The 18,033-nt window shown below is 42.8% G+C and overlaps 2 protein-coding genes across 6 annotated transcripts in view; both read left to right on the forward strand.

The window, feature by feature from the left end:
- Nucleotides 1-5,627, forward strand: part of mef2aa (myocyte enhancer factor 2aa) — a 58,433-nt gene extending 52,806 nt beyond the window's left edge. For all 3 annotated transcript variants that reach the window (XM_053426608.1, XM_053426607.1, XM_053426606.1), the window contains 3 exons: nt 1,433-1,562; nt 1,723-1,846; nt 2,009-5,627. In XM_053426608.1, the coding sequence (XP_053282583.1) occupies nt 1,433-1,562; nt 1,723-1,846; nt 2,009-2,345 (591 nt within the window). In that variant the 3' untranslated portion in view covers nt 2,346-5,627. The remainder of the gene's footprint in view (nt 1-1,432; nt 1,563-1,722; nt 1,847-2,008) is intronic.
- A 2,452-nt stretch (nt 5,628-8,079) lies between these two features.
- Nucleotides 8,080-18,033, forward strand: part of mctp2a (multiple C2 domains, transmembrane 2a) — a 34,500-nt gene continuing 24,546 nt past the window's right edge. The window contains exons 1-10 of one of the 3 annotated variants that reach the window (XM_053427328.1): nt 8,080-8,305; nt 8,801-9,874; nt 11,254-11,313; nt 11,391-11,496; nt 13,984-14,126; nt 14,225-14,301; nt 14,411-14,525; nt 14,616-14,639; nt 16,987-17,163; nt 17,862-17,992. In XM_053427328.1, coding sequence (XP_053283303.1) covers nt 8,813-9,874; nt 11,254-11,313; nt 11,391-11,496; nt 13,984-14,126; nt 14,225-14,301; nt 14,411-14,525; nt 14,616-14,639; nt 16,987-17,163; nt 17,862-17,992 — 1,895 coding nt within the window. In that variant the 5' untranslated portion in view covers nt 8,080-8,305; nt 8,801-8,812. The remainder of the gene's footprint in view (nt 8,306-8,800; nt 9,875-11,253; nt 11,314-11,390; nt 11,497-13,983; nt 14,127-14,224; nt 14,302-14,410; nt 14,526-14,615; nt 14,640-16,986; nt 17,164-17,861; nt 17,993-18,033) is intronic. The other 2 variants (XM_053427330.1, XM_053427331.1) reach the window with 2 other exon arrangements.

Raw genomic sequence — 18,033 nt, forward strand, 5'->3', positions numbered from 1 at the left:
GTCTCTCGGAACTGCCGGCAATAATGATGTTATAAAAAAAAGAAAAAGGGTTTGTCACTGCATGTTTTGGGTTTGGCCTGTGAAAATTGCCTGAGCCTGTTAAATTGGCTCCTCCATTCCCAACACGTCACTGTAAGTCATAAACCACTAGTAGTACGCGTATGTGAGTGTGTGTGTGTGTGTGTGAGTGTGTTTGTGTGTGTGTGTGTGTGTTCGTGTTTTAGTTTGTGTGTGTGTGTGTGACAGAGAGTGAGAGAGAGAGAGAGATGTATGCGTGAATCATTGTTTAATAAAAAATATATAGTCTATCACAATCTGGAAAGTTTGAGGGTTAAAGTCGTCTCGAGTGAAGTACAAACCATTAACAGTATATATTTTTCCACTGAAGTGAGGATGACATCATCTGAAATGATATCATTCTGTGAGACACTTGGGTTTGGTGAAGTCATCTGGCCGCTGAGTGTTGGAACAATGCGAGGAAGCCATCAACTGGATTATGATGCAATGCTTCTTCAAATGCAGCTGCTGGCATCGGCACATATCCCTGATACATAAAATTCTGAGCATTTGTTTTGGTATTTGATTAGTCTTTGCGTGGGTTGTGTGTGTGTGTGTGTGTGTGTGTGCGTTTGTAGCGTCGTATGCTGCATGACCACACCGGACTCTGTAGGTCTGTTTGTGTGGGCTGCATGCCAGTCGCTGCACTAAAACAGAAAACGACTGGAGCTCCTGCGTGCGTCACCCTGGGAATTGAAATGTGTCGTTAATTTTACCCCTTTGCACCCTCTCAGTTAAGAGGTGTTTATTTGATTATGAGCCGGATCCCCAGACTCACTCTGACTTCGTCTCACTCCGGCACTAACGCTATAAAAGCATTTGGTTTTCTCATCGACTGACAAAGTAGAAACTAATTTAGAGGATTCTAATAAATATGATTATTCGTATTTTTGTGCCTCCAGCTGCATGTCTCCTTGTGATTCCTGCACTGACTATGTCCCTCACTTAGCCGCTTAAAATTGATGCAATAAATTTATAATTACTATTAATTAGTGAAATCAACCTGTCAGTTTTTGTATATATTCAGTTTAGCATGACACACATTGTTTTATTGAGCTGTAGGTGGATACATTTCAGAAAATAAACCAAAGCATCACTTATTCATATTTGATCAGTTATGGCAACATTGGATCAGAAAGATTAAATATTGACTCTCATAAAGCTTCACCACCCCCTTGTGGCAGCTGTCATTATTACACTCTTTATGTCCCAGATAACCATCATATGCAAATCAAAAATGGAAAATTTAGTAAAAACTTGAAAATGAAGGAAAAACATTTATGCTGTCTTTATTTCTAAGAACACACACAAACTGTTTTTGTATTTGTATTCTGGGCTCATGCTTTCTTTCTCTGTTGCTTTGTGTGTTTTGCAGAACACCCAGAGGTTAAACAGCTCCCAGTCCAACCAGCCGCTGGCCACTCCAGTTGTGTCTGTCACCACCCCCAGCTTACCCCCACAGGGCCTGCTCTACTCAGGCATGCCCACCTCCTACAACCCCGCCGGTGAGTCTGGCCGCGCTCTCCCCTCGGACCGACAACAACCACCTTAGCTGTGACTGTTTGTGCCGCACGCTGGTTCCCTGCTCTTTTTCCAGTGGCACTCAGCTGAAACGCGAACGAGTTCTCACCCTGTGTGTGTGTGTGGCTCCTTTTGTTTTTACAGAGTACTCCCTGAGCAGCGCAGATATCTCTTCCCTACAGGGCTTCAGCTCTCCTGGGCTCTCATTGGGCTCCATGTCGGCATGGCAACAGCATCAACTGGGCCAGGCAGCTCTTAATTCTTTGGTGTGAGTAACACACTTCCAAACAAAAGCACACTCTCCAGACGCCCGCACATGAAAGCAACACCCACCGCGCTCTGTGATATTATGCTGAATCACACATCTACATATTCCTGTCTCTTCACCTCCTATCTGTCGTCTGAAGTTCCCTGTTTGTCCCCTCTGCAGTGGCGGAGGTCACCTCACTCAGGTCTCCAACCTATCCATCAACACCAGCCAGAGCATAAACATCAAGTCCGAACCCATTTCGCCGCCGCGGGAGCGCATCTCCCAGTCCAGCTTCCCCCAGCAGCAGCCGCAGCAGGGGTCCAGCCGGCAGGAGGTGCTGGGACGCTCCCCCGCCGACAGCCTCAGCTCCTCCTGTAGCTCGTACGACGGGAGCGACCGTGAAGACCACCGGCCCGACTTCCACTCCCCGCTGGGGCTCGGCAGACCCCCCGCTGGCTCTGAAGACAGGGAAAGCCCCTCGGTCAAGCGCTTGCGCATGGACACGTGGGTGACATAAAGAGCCCCGACCACGCCTCCAGTCACCAGCCAATCAGAGAGAGGGAGGGGTTCGACATGGAGCTGAAAGAAAGAGCAAGGGTCCTTTGAGCTATTATTATGATACTATTAGTCAACTCCATTTTCAATTTGTGAGACTGAGATGTAATATATCTAAAGTCAATTGTCAAACTGATGCAGTAAGATTTAAAAAGAATAAAATGTCAGTGGGTGGGACTGAATTAAATGCACAAGCGGGTGGAATCAGGTACTTGGTGCAATTCGGACTTTTTTGCAGAAGAGAGAAAATTGTTAAACAATAGGCGGTAGATTATTGTAGTCACTGGTCTAGTCAGACACTTACATGTAGTTGCTGTTTTGCTGTTGTGCTTGCATGTTGCAAACAATCAGAGGAAGTTGTGTTGCTTTCAGGCTGAGGACCCTTAAATACGATGTTCACTGCAAGAACTATCTTTTAAAAAAAAAACAAATCATGCTGTAACCACACAAGACCTTTATCTCAAGTGGCCTCTCGTGATTTATCGACTCGATCAGGAGACACAGACAGCACCGAGTTAACTAATACTACACAGGAGTTATGGTCACATGAGAAACAGAGACTACTTTAGTGAATAGATGAAACAACACCTGTTGGGGGAGGTAAAAACAAAAATAGCAACAGAATTTATTGCAATAATGACATACTTATTCATTTTATAATTTAAAGGAGTAGGATATTCAGTCTAAATGTGCAATTAAGAAAACCTGTCCAGTTGAACTGGTGAGAAAATCAACATGTTCACATCTGTATAACAGTTCATCAGTAATATAAGCCAAAGCTGTTTTCTTTTGTTATTTTGTACAGTTGCTATGGTTTCCTAAACAGGTCACTCCAAATGCACCGTTTCTTCGCCATTGTTTTTTTTTCTTCTTTTTTTATTTTTAAATTGTGCTTTATTACAAACAGTGTAAAGTCATGTACGCCACATCATGAATCGATAATCTAAAGCCATGAACATTTACTTGTTCTGTTTGTATGATTGAAAATTTGAGCCAAACATTTTTCTTTCTGTTTTGTAAATAGCGACTTTAATATATATCACCGGGGTGAGGGTACAGGCTGAATGTACTGTACGACCACCGTTTTCAAGAAAAGTATATTTTTGTGGATTACAGCCGAGTTTACAAGAGTAGACCCTTCAAAAAAAAAAGTAGATCATTCACTGGTCGATATTTGCTATCGTGTTCATTTTACTGTAATCTCTTCTAAATTTAATTATCAACATAATCTCCTGTACGTTTTAGTTTTCTTTCTCTCTCTCTCTCTTTAGTAGTGGTGACTGTTTGTCCTGAAGACATTGTGATAACAATGCTGTGAGGTTGAAGTTCTACTATTTTCATATTTATGAAGGATGATCACAAGGCTACAGGGGAAATAGGGTTTTCCTCCCCTCCTATTGTGTTAGCTCGTGTTAGTTGTATACCAGCAGCTGCGGAATACACTGCCAACAGTCAAACCCAACGTCCCACATCCCAGAATGATCTACTGTTGCAGCATGAGAGACGTGGCACCTCTCAGGCCTTTTCCACTGTCCTTTTACTGGCAGAAGCAGAAGACATAAACGTGATGGAGGCGGCTGCTGACCTTCACACAAATCTGATCCCGCCCGTGTTGTAAATATCTCACCGGTTTCCTTTAATTGGCTACTGAAAGTGGATTCATATCAATAAGTAGTGAGAGTGCTGCAGGCCTGTAGGAACCTTAGGAGCTAGACAAGTGGAAATCAGAAGGCGCTGAGGTTGTGTGCAGGAAAAGTGCTGCAACACAAAGCTGATATCTTGGCTGGAAAAAAAGGAGACGGTGACTTGTTTCCTTCTCGTTCGTCACAGAAGCAAATAACTAAGCAGTTAAATCATAACAACAACAACAACAACAACAGTGCAACGTCATCGACTTCAATCTCCTCGCGTCAATCTCACCGCACACCGGTGTCTGAGACGTTTGCTGTACGAGAGCGAGGTATCACTCTGCATTCGCCTCGACATGTCTTGTGTGCGTGTCTCAGGTTTCTGTTCTCTCTGCCCCATCGTCAACGCCATAGAAGTTCTCAGTCACAGCCTATGATGATCTATGCAGTTTTAACCTCAATTCCCATTATATATATATATATCTATATAAATAGAAGATGATGTCATTACAGGTCACGTGTAGTCCACATAGCATTAGGAAGGAGAGCATCAGAGGACAGACTGTTAGCGTCTTAAATCCTGAAGTGCCACAGCTTGACGTCGCTGGACTTCACGAGGCACAGAATACATTTTGTGAAATGATTGATTTGGATCCCCCGGGGCAATCTCTTCATGTTCATGCACATTAAGTAGACATCCCATGATGCTTAGTGATTCATTATGTAAATCCAGGTGAAAATAGCAATAATAAACCACAAAACTACAACTAACACAAAAAAAAATTGTCTGCCCGTCTTGGCGGCATCACCTCGTAGTTGAGCACATGCTTTAGCACTCGATAACATATCAGGGAATTTTGTAGTTTACCTATATGCACAGTTAGGAAATGCCTTATCCCAAAGAAAAAAACGACACCACTTTTTATTTTCTAAACGCAGAAATCACTCAAACGTGACCAGACCTGCCTTTTTTCGGGAAAAAGACTCGCACCAAGAAAAACAATGCCTGGGTGAATGCACCGTGATACGCTCGGCTCCCTTGGGTGTATGTCCAGATTCTGCACAACTGATGAATGTGAAAGGAATGGCTAATCAATGAACCTTTGTAGAGGACTTTCTTCACTTTGCTGTGCAAGAGTACACTGCTTTGCTTCATGGCTTTTATAAACAACAGAACTACGTGTTTGGTAAGTGTTTGTAGTTGATAGTTCACTTAACTAAAGAAGCTGTTTTCGGTCTAGACGCTCGGACCGTTTGGCGGCACAAGCTGGACTTTGTTGCCAATAATGAAATTATTTGTTTCGGAATTTAAAAGAGATTTTAAGTTAATCTACATTTTGTTTCCCTTGAATGTGTTATTTTATTTTCATCATATGATAAATATTCAAGTGATCTTTTTATTAAACAATTAAGATACTATGCTAGCTATTGTTGTACAAAATTTGTATTCTTCACAAAAGTACAAATATTGGCTTTTAATGTGTAATTTAGGTGATCTCTTTTATTCTGTATAAAATGAAGTAAACGACTCTTACATAGAATTTGTTCTCCTGTGAAGTCCCAAACAGTAGAAACTGTCAACTTTATTAAACACCTCAGTGTATGCTCAATCTGAACTCCATGTCTATTCGTCTTTGAATTCCACTTTGAGAATGTCTTTTATTGCCTGAGTTAAAACAAGGGGGGCAGTTTCTCTCTTGCCTCTCACACAGTGACACAAGCAGAACAAAAAACACAATACTGTAAAACAAAACTATACTTCCTACATTGATGATAGAAATTTTTTGATATACATCAGTTACAAAAGATTTAAAATGCTGATTTAATGTCTGAGCTCAGTGTGGCAGCCTCTGTTTAAGTCAAAATAGAAAAACCTCAGCAAGTATGATTATCTTTGTTTTATAGTTTCTATAATATTATAACTGGTGTTTAGGTAGCTTTTGGGTGCCGTAGTTATTTGATTTCTATAAAGCCAATTTTAACTAATCGAAGAGGTTATACTGTAGATATATATTTTAGAAAGATAAACTAGATTCTGCAAAATGATTAGTTAATAGTCAAGTCAGCTTAAGTTAAATGGAATGAAATTGAGTTAGTATTATTATTATTATCAATATTAATCTAGCCATATTTAGCCTTTTGTTGATATTAAAAGTGTTAAATGAGTGTTTTTATATATATACACACACACATACACATATACAGATAAACTAATAACATCATACAAAACACCAGAATGTATTTACCATGTGACAGTGACATTCCAATTCACACGAGGTTTTACCCTAGGTTTTTAGAGAAGAGATTTCTGCAGTTCCAGCGCATGACCAGCAGACGGCACTGTAACACAGTAAGCGACTCTATAGGCCGCAGGTCTGCTGTGTTGATGCTTGTTGTTGGTTCAGGTGGAGGAAGTTGATGACGCAGGCAAAGTTAACAGAAGAAGTTAGTTAAAAATGTCCAGTTCAAGGTAAGTTGAACCCTTTTAATAAAAAACACTGATTTTAAGTGTTTAGGGGCTACAGGTGCTGATAGAACATTTGAACAGACGCTAACTTAAAGTGGGAGTTGAGTTCAAGGTTCAGCCAGAACTTCAAACGCTTCAAAATGGAGGACAGGTGAAACTAGCTAGTGCTGGTAGTGATGACCCCATAAAAAAATGCTGAGAACGAACCTCAAAGTTTGGGTCCTTGAGGGTGGATGTCTGGACTGGGCCAGAGACAGTAAATAAAGATGGATGATGGGACAGCTCCCAAAAAGAAGGGCTGGGGGGGTCGGGTCGGGTCGGTCAGTCATAAACCCTGCCTCCTCTGTGTTAGTGGATGGGACCAAACTAAAAAGCTAAAGTGCATGTCAAACTTTCTTCCCCCTTAAGGTGGTGTCTATGATTTGAGGTTGCTCTCATCTCACTGATGTGTGTCAAAGGGCCAGTTCTTCCAGTAAGCTTGGTTTTAATAAGTTATTTGATGCTATTGAAACAGAGTGAAATGCCATGATTGACAGCTTATACTGAGTCTTGATGATCAAGTCCGTGCAGAGGCGGGACTTCGATACCGTGGCTCCATCCCCAGATCGCTACTGTGCAAACTTTGCCCTCAAATGCACAAAAGGGCTGCGTTTGTATCCAGGATTATTTTGGCTTCATTTCAGGATTCGAAGGAAGTGGAGACACGTCATCCATTTTTATGTTCAGTCTTTGCCCTCTGTACCTGTCCTTAAGTGCATGTGCTTGGCTGTGATGAACCAGGTCCTGTCTGCATGTGCAGAATAACCACAGAGGATGTTAAAGCTGTTTAAGTTGCATGTGAGGGAGGGTGCCATGCCACCTGCCATGGGGGGGCTTGCCCTGCTCCGCTGCCTTTCAACTGGGAGCCAAGATGCAGCGCTTTCATGAGGCCCTGATCTCCTTAAGACGTTAGCAAATATTGAACGAGACTCGGTCCAAACTGAAACTCATCTGTTGTCATATAGTCCCTAGCGAGGAGCAGAGAGAGGGAACACCAGTGGGCCTCCTGCATTAGCCCCCATACAGCTAGAGTTTATACTTTGCAAACACAAATGCTCAAGTTTGACGAGCTTAGGCTAAACCTTTTTCCACTCTCAACAAATATGCGGCTGTGTGAAAGAAATGAATGAAAAGGCCGGTGCCAGATCAGAGCTGAAGATCGGGGATGAGGTAAAACGAAGAGACAGCCAACATTTCATATGCCTCAGTCATGTTGCAGAATCCATCGGCAGTATTTCCGGTCTGTTTTGGACACATAAAAAGGACGTTGTATTTTAGAAGTAGGCCACATTATGGCTTTAAGTGTATTCTCAAATTCTTAACCCTCTAAAAACAGATACACAGCCTAACAAATGCAAAATGAACTATATTCAAAGCAATAACAATGAGGCCGTCTAGCAGGCTACCACTGCGTGTGCCTACAATGAACAACCTGCCTTGTGATGAACAAAATATTTGTCACCGGATTCTTTTCCCTCTCCCACATTCTTCATGAAAGAACTGGGCAGGACTCAACACTCGAGCTTTAACTGTGGCATTCTCATAGTCATTGAAACTCATCTTGTGAGACTGGTATGGCTAGTTTCACCCTGTTTGGCCTCTCCACCAATCGCACGCCTTCAAAGTTGCCATCAAGCAGGAAAGTGCACTCCACAGTTGGAGCTGCCCCGAGACTCGGACTGTTTAGTCTTTCCTCATCATCATAGCTAGGATGGTTGAGCTGCCTGTTGGGAAACTTGCTCTCGGTGAAAACTGAGCGAGGCTGCTCAGCCGAGCTCGACTGAACAGGTAAAGAATGATGTTTTCTTTTGACTATATTTGACTAAAATGATCCGGGAGGGGATGACAGAAATCTACTCAGATACATTTTTAGGATCAGACATCAGGTAGTAGATTTAATTCTAAGATTAACTTTGTTAAAGCGGCTGAATACCTGCTTTGTTTTGAACGTTACCTATTTGTGTTTCTTTTAGCTTAAGACAGATAACCGGGGAATCTTGTGTGACATGAATATCTTTGCTATTTCCTGTGTATGGTGGAAGGGTTTCAATAGATCTAAATTTGCCTTCAGGAAGTATTATTTGTGCCTTAGACAGAACATTTAATGTAAAACAGACTGTGGGGATGTATCCTTATATTCAATCATTTTTAAAGATTGTTCATAACTGTAATCAGTAGCCACATGTAGTAGATTTTAAATGTTGCTGTTGTTTATTGTCATGGTATGGCAAGTACACTTGTAACACACAGGAACCTGATTTGACATTTTCTGTTTATGTGTAGGTATCACTCAAGATGGAGGTTAAGAAAAAGACCTTCCTGGAGAACTTGCGGCTGAAAACTAAGTTGCCCAATCTGAAAAAGCCCGGTAAGAGGCTACTCGCCAAGCGGGGCAGGAATCTTGCCAATCGCCGCAGTTTTTCTGTACCAGATCTGAGGTTGGTGCCAAGTGAAACCACACAGAGCGCCTTGCTGTCCACCGACTCTGATAACATCTCCGTTGGCATTTCTCCCCATATGAGTGACACTGATTCTGTCGCAAGTGGCTCAGTCACCGATGGACCAATTTTCAGAATGGACAGACTGAATGACTCATATGCAGAAGTTACACCCAGGGTTCATACAGTCTACGCAGCGGCAGCTATGAACAGAATAAGTGCACCAGCAGCTATTAACAGAATAAGTGCACCAGCAGATATACTGGCCCTTTATGAGGACGCTGAATGCATGATGAATTTAGAGATGGGAAACTCGCCTGAAGAGGCTTTGTATGCACAGGTGATTAAAAAATCCAAAGGGAGTGGACAGATATTTGCTATGGACCCTGTTCCTGCACCAAGATCTGTTTTTAACAACGTACTGAACGTCTATCCACCAAGACCAGACCGTATAGAGAGAGGGAGTGTCTCAGGTGAAGACACCTCAGGAGAGAGACTTCTCCCAGGTTATCTGGCTGCAGCACTGGCCAGAGCCCATTCACTGGGAGAGCAATCAACGCCATACACAGACAGAAGGGCCCAACCAATTGAACAGAGGAAGGCCATATCTGAAAACAGGACTCCGCCAGTATCCAAAAGAACAGCTATTCCACAAAGCATGTTTCTGAAACTAGATACTCTGGGTACTCCTTTGGAGAGTGCAGATGGCAACTCGCTGGACTCTGCCTCTGGCACTCCCAGCGAGGAGCGAGTCAGTGGGCCCTGGGCAACGGACTCAGAGGAACTGGACCGCGAACTCTGCTCCCCCATCCTTAGGAGACGGGTCTCCACAGAGGAGGCTCTGCGAGAGGAAACCCGGGACGAGGAGGCTCTGCGAGAAGAAGCTCGGGACGATGAGGCCCTGCAAGAAATAGGAGAGGTCAGTTTACTACATGCGCATTACTCCAGCTACAGTCATAGGAGAAGTATGTCGATTTATATTGAGATGTTATTTGATGATTTCTTTGTAAAGCAATAGTACACATAGAAATCAAAACCAATCCAGTCCTGTGCAAAAACACCAAAGACCATTTACTCCAGTTGGCTGAAGTCCCCTTAAATTCAAACACGCTGCACCAAATTACATTCATTAATAGCTGCATAAGATCAAGATCCATGCATTTTGGGAATTTGGAGGAAATGTATTTCCCAATGTTAAAGACAGTTGTAAAAATGTCCGCCTCATTGTCCGGATCTGTGCCCACATTTAATGGGTTTCTTTCTTGGCCCATATTCCATCCTCTACCAAGATTTCTGGAAATCCATTCAGTAGTTATTTAATAGATTCCTGCTGATAAACCAAAAAACAAACAAACCTTGCCGAAATATAACTTCTTGAAGGAGGTAACTATTCTTCTCCTAGGAATTAGATCATGTATGTATCTGTAGGGCCATAATAAACTGGTCCAGAGAAGGGTTGTGTAAAGTAAATAAGGTCTTTTGAAAAAACAGTTTCAAATATAACATCAGCACAGTAAGAACTGTGAGTAACGCAGTACAATGTAACATCGGTCACATTCCCCTGAACATTTGCATGCTTTCATTTCACTTTCAAATAGTATGGGTTGGTTTTTCGTTATTATGCTAAGAGGTATGCCCAGACTCTGACATGGTGACTTACATAAAGTTGACATTCCTTTTTTTAAGCTTATACTTTATGAAACTTTTCAGTCTACTGCTGCAGCCACAGTAAATCCACAGTATTCTCCCGAGATAAGTGTTAAATGCTAATTCACCAGAGATGAAACTCAGGCTGTTGTATCCTGTTTAGTTTAGATACAGACAACGGTTGAAAAACCAGTAGAACGAGTTAATGGCGCAAGAGGCTTCTTGCCTTGACACTTTTTCCTGTTGATAACAGTGGTGTGCTTGTTGTTGTTTGTCTGTATCAGCCATTATCTATTATAACGAACATTACAGTCAAGTCAACGTTTTCATAGGTAGCACATTAACAACAACTACACCTGACAATGTGCTGAACAAGATTAAAATACGTACAAAAACAATATAAATATACACATACAAAAAACAGGGAATAAGGAGAAAATACAAAAATCTTAAACAAGATGAAATCATTGTGTTAAACTCTGGTTTAAACATTTCTATGGAGTCTGTGTTAAAATGGATAAGCCCCTTTTCAAGTGAAAAGTACAATGAGACCTTTAGAGTAGCAGCCTTATCTACACCCATCAGCTTGATTGTTTTACTCCATGCTTGCAATCTGATATATAATAAAATGTATGGTTTTTGTCTGTGTAGATGTCCAGTGAAACGTTCGAATTCTTTGAAGAAAATGTTCAAGACCCAACGGACAACTCTGTGAGTACTCAATACACTGCTGAAGAAAGTCAAAATGTGACATGAGGAAGCATATCAATGTGATTGGTTCTCCTCAGCAGGCAACAGGTTCTGAGGTGCAGGAACATTTTTCATTCCAGAGATACCTCCTGAGCATAAACCTAAAGCAGGGGAGGAACCTGATCATCAAACACAAGCGCTCAGGTATGTCAACAACCTGCAGTGGATACTAAAGTCTGAAGCTGCTTTCAGAAATGCACTGAACTCCAGAAATTCGTCTAAAATTATCAGGAGGGGCTGTACGTGAGAATTCACATTTGTGAGTCACATTCTAGGTGAGTTCTCTGGAGTTTCTCTTTCCAGCTCCCTGGTAAAAATTCTGGACAACGTCTGATTGAGTAATGTGAGAATACAGCAGGAAAATATCTGGAGGGATACAATCTCAGGATGAAAATGATCCTGCCTCCTGCATGTTCTACCCAGACACTCCCACACCTTACATGAACCCTCCGGAGATTTTCCTCTTGAGAGTACGTCTAAAACCAGACTGCTGCTGCTGCATTCCTCCTTTTGAAATGCAAAGTCTGGATATTTTCTAGTGTTTATGCTGTTTTAGTAGCACTCGGATCTTACGTGGACCATTATTATCTCTGTCTTAGTTAACACCAAATTTCCCTTTTAGCTTTTGGAACTGTTTTGAAGGAGCTGTACAGATATAAAGATGTCAGATCGGATAAGAGATCCTGTACATCCTGAACAAATAAGCAGTTCCTTGTGTGTTGGGCAAAGTGTTTACACATCTGGACAAGTTTGATGTGTTTATGAATCAATCAGCCAGTGGGAAGTTGTGAATGGGATAAGTGTTAATGAGTATAAAGCCAAGATGTGTTCAGTTTTGATTATATTTTCCTGTGAGGATGATGTTTCTTATCAAATGGTTTATGTAAAAGAAAAAAAAGCACACATTAGAGAAACATGCTGTCAGACCAGTATGACGAAACACACACTGGGATCAAGCAATCAGTTCTTCTCAAAAACAACAAATGATCTGCACACTGGCACTGCCACATGTTTAAACCATTTAGAAAAATGGTAATAATGGATGTGGAGTACTTAGTAAATGACTAACAACCAGGGGTAAAATCAAGCGTTAACCTTCATAGATTGTTTTGATTTTTACTCATTTAATGAGCTGATTTCCGTAACTTTGTTGACTATTAAGATTTGAGTCAACAGTGTCAGTCAATCTGATCTGTGAGTGAAAGATAAACAGAGGTTTCCTCTTACCGTGTTCCTTCCTTGAGGCTCATGTAAAGTTTGCTTTGGGGAAGCAGCTCCCTCAAGTGGACATAAACGGAACTCTGACATATGAGTAAATCAATGTGTGGTCACATTAAGTGTGATTATTTACAGACTATTTTAGCAGGTATTTTGGCTAATACAGATTATTTTACTTCATTTAATAATGGCAGTGAAAATTTGTCATTTTAGATCAATAGATTTATTTTATAGCAGAAATGAATCTGCGTCATTAATCCTAATTGGAAACGTCCACCCTAAGGCAACTGTGGTTTTAATCATTACTACACATTTGAAGATCATTTTACAGCGTAATGGTGAGCGGACCTTTTTCTCACAATGCTTTTCTTACGATGCTTAACCGTTTATTTCCTTCATGGTGGCAGGAGACCCTCCCACCTCAGTGCCCTACTCCCTGCTAGTTGAGACCTTACTCTCCATGACAAGATGGCACTGTGATGATGCAATCTCCACATGCCCCCTGTCTCTCCACTGTTTGCCCAACAATCAACACCATGCCAAACGCTCACCAATGGCATACATTGTCATTACATATTCTGAAAGGACCCACGCCACCGGGCCCCCACTTCTTGGTTTTTGTTCTCCTCTTCTTTCCCATTAATTTCCATCGTCACTGTTCTCAGTCATGCCAGAGCTTTTCTCCTTGCTAGCTGCCACATTCTCCTCCTGTCAAGTTGCCTGGAGGTTTCCCTGTCACAGGCTGGCAGGGTGGAGCTGCTGTGGGTCCTGCCTGCCTTTGCGAGATGTTCATTTGGAGTGGGGAGCTGACAGGCCTGACAGCCCATCCCCACAGGGCCTTTGTCATGTGATTCAAGCCTCCCTGCAGGCTCTCTCAAGCACCCTTTTATTCCCCTATACAAATGAAGGCATAGGGCTGGCTTTCATTTTTTGGCCAATCTGCATGCAATTGCAGAAACAAAGAAGTCCCATACCCCTACCCCGCTCGCAGACAGACTTTCTTAACAGGCTTGGGAGATTAACACTGGTTGCTTCTAGATTTTGGTTTCTGGTCGCCTCATGCTGGCGAGTGATTTTACTCTTTCACAATTAAACAGCTACTTTCCTCTGTTTTTGCCATGTGTGGGGTGCACCTCCTCCTTCTCCTCCTCCTCCGCCTCCTCACATATTTCAGTGTCTCACACAACCAGCATGGGGGAAGGGTGTGTGTGTGTATATTTATGTCTGTTTTCATACACGGTGTACATTTTAACAGGACAATATGCTATGAACACGCACACAAAGTAAACACAGTAAGCATTACATTATTCTCTCTCGCCACAGAATGCTAAGAAATTAGTGTTTTTACACTTTTGATTAAATGTTAACACTTCAAGTTGTGTTGATTCGCTAATTTTCTACATTGAATTTTAGGCACCAGCGATCCATATGTGAAGTTCAAACTAGAAGGAAAGCAGTTCTACAAAAGCAAAGTGGTTTATAAAAACCTGAACCCACGGTGGAACGAGTCCTTTTCTCATGCCCTGCGAGATCGAGAGCACCTTGTGGAAGTTCGAGTAAGAAATATTTGTTTGAATCGAAGTGCATTATCTTACAATACAGGTGCCTGTGGTTTTACAATATGATCTAAATGAAATGTGTAATGTTGTTGCAGGTCTATGATAAAAATCGGACCGCTGACCAGTTCATGGGTTCCAGCTCTATTTCTCTGAAAAATCTGGAATTGTACAAGTGGGTATTATATTCTTCATTTATATTTTATAGAATAGATTATTTTACAGACATCCATAAGTGATCATCAGTAGTAATCTTCTTGTCTGTTTTTTTTTTCTTTTAACAGAACCTATGAAATGGAGTTGCATCTTGAGGATCCTAAAAGTAAAGAGGATGACCTCGGAGTGGTTTTTGTTGACTTCTGCTTAATGTTTCGAGATGCTACCATCAAGAGAAGCCCTGTAAGAGGAGTTATTTCATTAAAACATTTAAATTTTGCATTATTTTTGCTCAGTCTTTTACTGATTCTTGTATTTCTTTTCTTTTTGTAGAGATGGCCACAAAGAAAGAATAAGGTATGGACTGAGATATCATTTCACTTACGAATTTCCAAATTGTATCGGGAGTACTAATAGTATTTTATTGCATTCATCTCTGTCATTTACACAGCAGAAGTTAACACTTACCCTGATGTGAAGCACTAGGGGGCAGTAGCTCACTGTGCAATGATGCAACAAAGACTGAGGTGTATGCTGAGGATTCAGGCTTTTGTGTGTAACCTTGGTTTCAGCGTAGCCTGTTTCTTTTGTGGTTGTATAGGGAATCATTTTTTTTTTGCAATGCATATTATTTTCACCGATGTGTCTGTGAAAAGGTACGGTACAATATCATATTTGATCTAAACCAAAATAATAGTGTTGACTAAATATGTTGACATGATGAAGCCCTCAGATGAGTATTATAGAGGAGTATTTGTTTTTGGTTGTAAACAAAGTTCCATCTCCTCAAGTGGTTTCAATACATTGCAGCTGTAATTAGATTCAGAGTGAAATAGGAGGGTAGCGGTTTGGGACTGGCGCTGCAGCGAGTGGGTTTATTTTCACACCTATGTAGTCGCTGCATCTGCCACTGTTCAGTCTCTTGATGGTCCAGCAGACAATCTCAACTTGAAATTAGATGACAAAGGAACGAAGCCATTTTCATACACATTGTAGGTTATCCACTACAGATGGTTAAAGATACTCAAAGGGAGACAGAAATGTGTGATGGGACTCAACACAACGTTCGGTTTCCTAAATCACAGTGCTAATTTAACAATGTAACAATGCCACTCCCCCTCCCCCCCCCCCCCGATTCATTTCTGACAAACGTACAATATCTTATTGCGCTTAACACCTCTCCTGGACGTGCTGAACACCCAGCTCTTGCAGCTCCACTCCCCCTCTTTCCGAACATCGTTTTCTCCCTCTGTGTTGCCACCACAGAGACAGGGAATGGCAAGTGCCTGAGTAAAATTCTGCTGTGTGATAGTGTTTCAAACAGGAGGGGGGCGTATGGTAGAAGCGGGAGGGGGGGGGGGGCTCTGATGTTCGAGGCATGTTGCCAGTGTGGGATGCCTAAGATCGGCAAGGCTGATAATTCCCAGGCATAGCAGGCAATAACCCAGATGTTGGGATGTAATATCACAGCTGTGGATGGACAGTGCTGAGGTACTCGCCAAATGGTCCTGGGTCTGAGCTCATCGTGCTTGTCCCCATGCTGTCCCACCATATGGAAGCAATCGCACAGCCCTTTTAGGACCAGGAATAGATTCTCTTTAGGGGCCACTTACAGTTAAGTGGAATTGTTTTATTGGCCGCTGAGATAGAAATGTGTCCAAGATAAACACTTGGGATGACTTGGCTGAGGCATGGTTTATATCGCTCCTCCACTCCCTCTGTTCCTCTTCTTTTGAAGGGGCTGATATTTATAGGGCTGTGCCTGTGGTATTCCATGTTAATTCAGGTCCCTGAGATGTGCTTTGATCCCCCTCGGATTGGGTGGCACTGTGGGTTGTGACCCCGCAGTGAAGAGGAGGGGCCGGAGTGGCAGGGGAGTTGCAGTGGGGCTGTTTGAAGCAGCGTCGCTGGGGCAGCTGAAGGAGCTGGGCAATCAAAGAGGCGAGAGCAGATTACGGTCCTGCTCTTTAATTACAGTCAGCCCGACACAACCTCTCTGCTGTTTGTTTTTACAGCCCTGGCCTATCACCGCAGGGCCTCACGGGAACTCTCACATGGAAACATATCAAGGCCTCTGTTTCTCACTCCCTCTGTGACACACGGCAGGAGAGGTGGATTATTTGCTGGGCTCGTCCTTGATTTCCAGAGTTCTTATAATGCGCAACATCTTTTTTCGTTCTAGCGTCACATTAGTGGAAAAGATTTGTTTTTTTAATCTGGCTAAATGAAATTCGGATGAATTTGCCAACATGCAGTATACTCTGATGCCGGCCATACATACTCCATGTATGCATAATTTGGTGATGAGAGGGAGCTGTGGGGTTTGCATCATTACTCACTGCTGCCTGCTGTCTCTGGTGCAGTATGCCAAGTGTCCTGCCTCCCCACACTCAGTCTCGGAGCCAGTGATGAGTGGGACTGTCACAGCCAGGGACATCTGGCTGCTTGCTGACGTCCCTCTCTTCCTCTCTCTCCAGGAGTCTCCGTGGTGTGACTTGCCTGTCAGTAGAGATGTGCTAATGTGCTCCAACAGAGATGTGCTGTATAGTGTAAACCTTTGTCCTACTTTTATGCACTCTGTGAACATGATGAGGTGCCAGGCTGAGGCAGGAGCAGGTAAACGAAGGGGAGCGCCCAGAGCCTCCACACACGGTGCCTCATAAAAAACAACCTTTAATTGTCTGTGTGTATCTGCACCCCGCAGCAGAACCAGGCCGCAGCGTCCCAGCGGCTGGCAGAACCACAGAGGACTCCGCTGAAGAACCAGATGTGGAGCGGGATGCTCAGTATCACCTTGGTGGAGGGACAGGACCTGCCGCAGTACGGCCATGGGGACGTTTATGTCCGCTTTCGCCTTGGTGATCAGAAGTACAAGAGCAAGGTTGGACTTGTTTTTAAGAAGTCTTTCTTTTGCCAACTTCCCTAACACTCCCTTTACTCATGCTTCCGTGTCTGTTCTTTACACTTCAAGTGTTTCTTTCCAGCCCCTATCTCTTACTTCCCTGCCTCTCTCTCTCAGCAGGTGCCTGTCAGTGACTCACCTCCACCTTGGCTCACTGGGCCATGGCTGAGGTAGCTCATTAGACTGGGCAAGCCTGCCACTCACTTCTCCCCGTGCTTCGGGTGTTGGGCTTCATTGCCTTCATTTGCATACCCAGCATGCCCTGTTCATCTACCTGTACTTGTTGGCCTCCCCCCTGATGATTCTATGCTGCACTTGTCTCGTGTTGTTGTGTCATTTCTTTGTAAACCTCTCCGCTTTCCTCTCTGCTTGTTTGTTTGTTGAACAAAGCTGATTCTAATTGGAAGCTGTCAGTGTTTACAATCCCAGAGTGGCTACTGAAGCGTACACATACAAGCACACACAAATTGAGACACATGCACACATACCCACACAAAACACCTCTCTTTCTCCCCCCCTGCCTTGTTCTGGTTGGACTGAATGAAGACTTAATCCACCTGCCATGCAGGAGCTGCTCAGTCTGATAATGCATTAAACCTGACATTGCATCAAAACATGTGAACGCGTGTGTTTTCACGTTACTGCACATGCTGAATCTATGTCTCTATTGCCCCTAGAACCTTTGCATTCAGGCCAATCCCCAGTGGAGAGAACAGTTTGACTTCAATCAGTTTGACGATAACCAGGAACCTCTGCAGGTGGAGGTGTACTGGAAAAGAGGGAGGAAGGGTGAAGAATCATGGGGGATGTGAGTATTTCTTAGAAGATGGTGTTAATTTTGCTCTCATT

This window comes from Pleuronectes platessa, chromosome 7 (assembly GCF_947347685.1).
Source record: "Pleuronectes platessa chromosome 7, fPlePla1.1, whole genome shotgun sequence".
Classification (NCBI taxonomy): Eukaryota; Metazoa; Chordata; class Actinopteri; order Pleuronectiformes; family Pleuronectidae; genus Pleuronectes; species Pleuronectes platessa.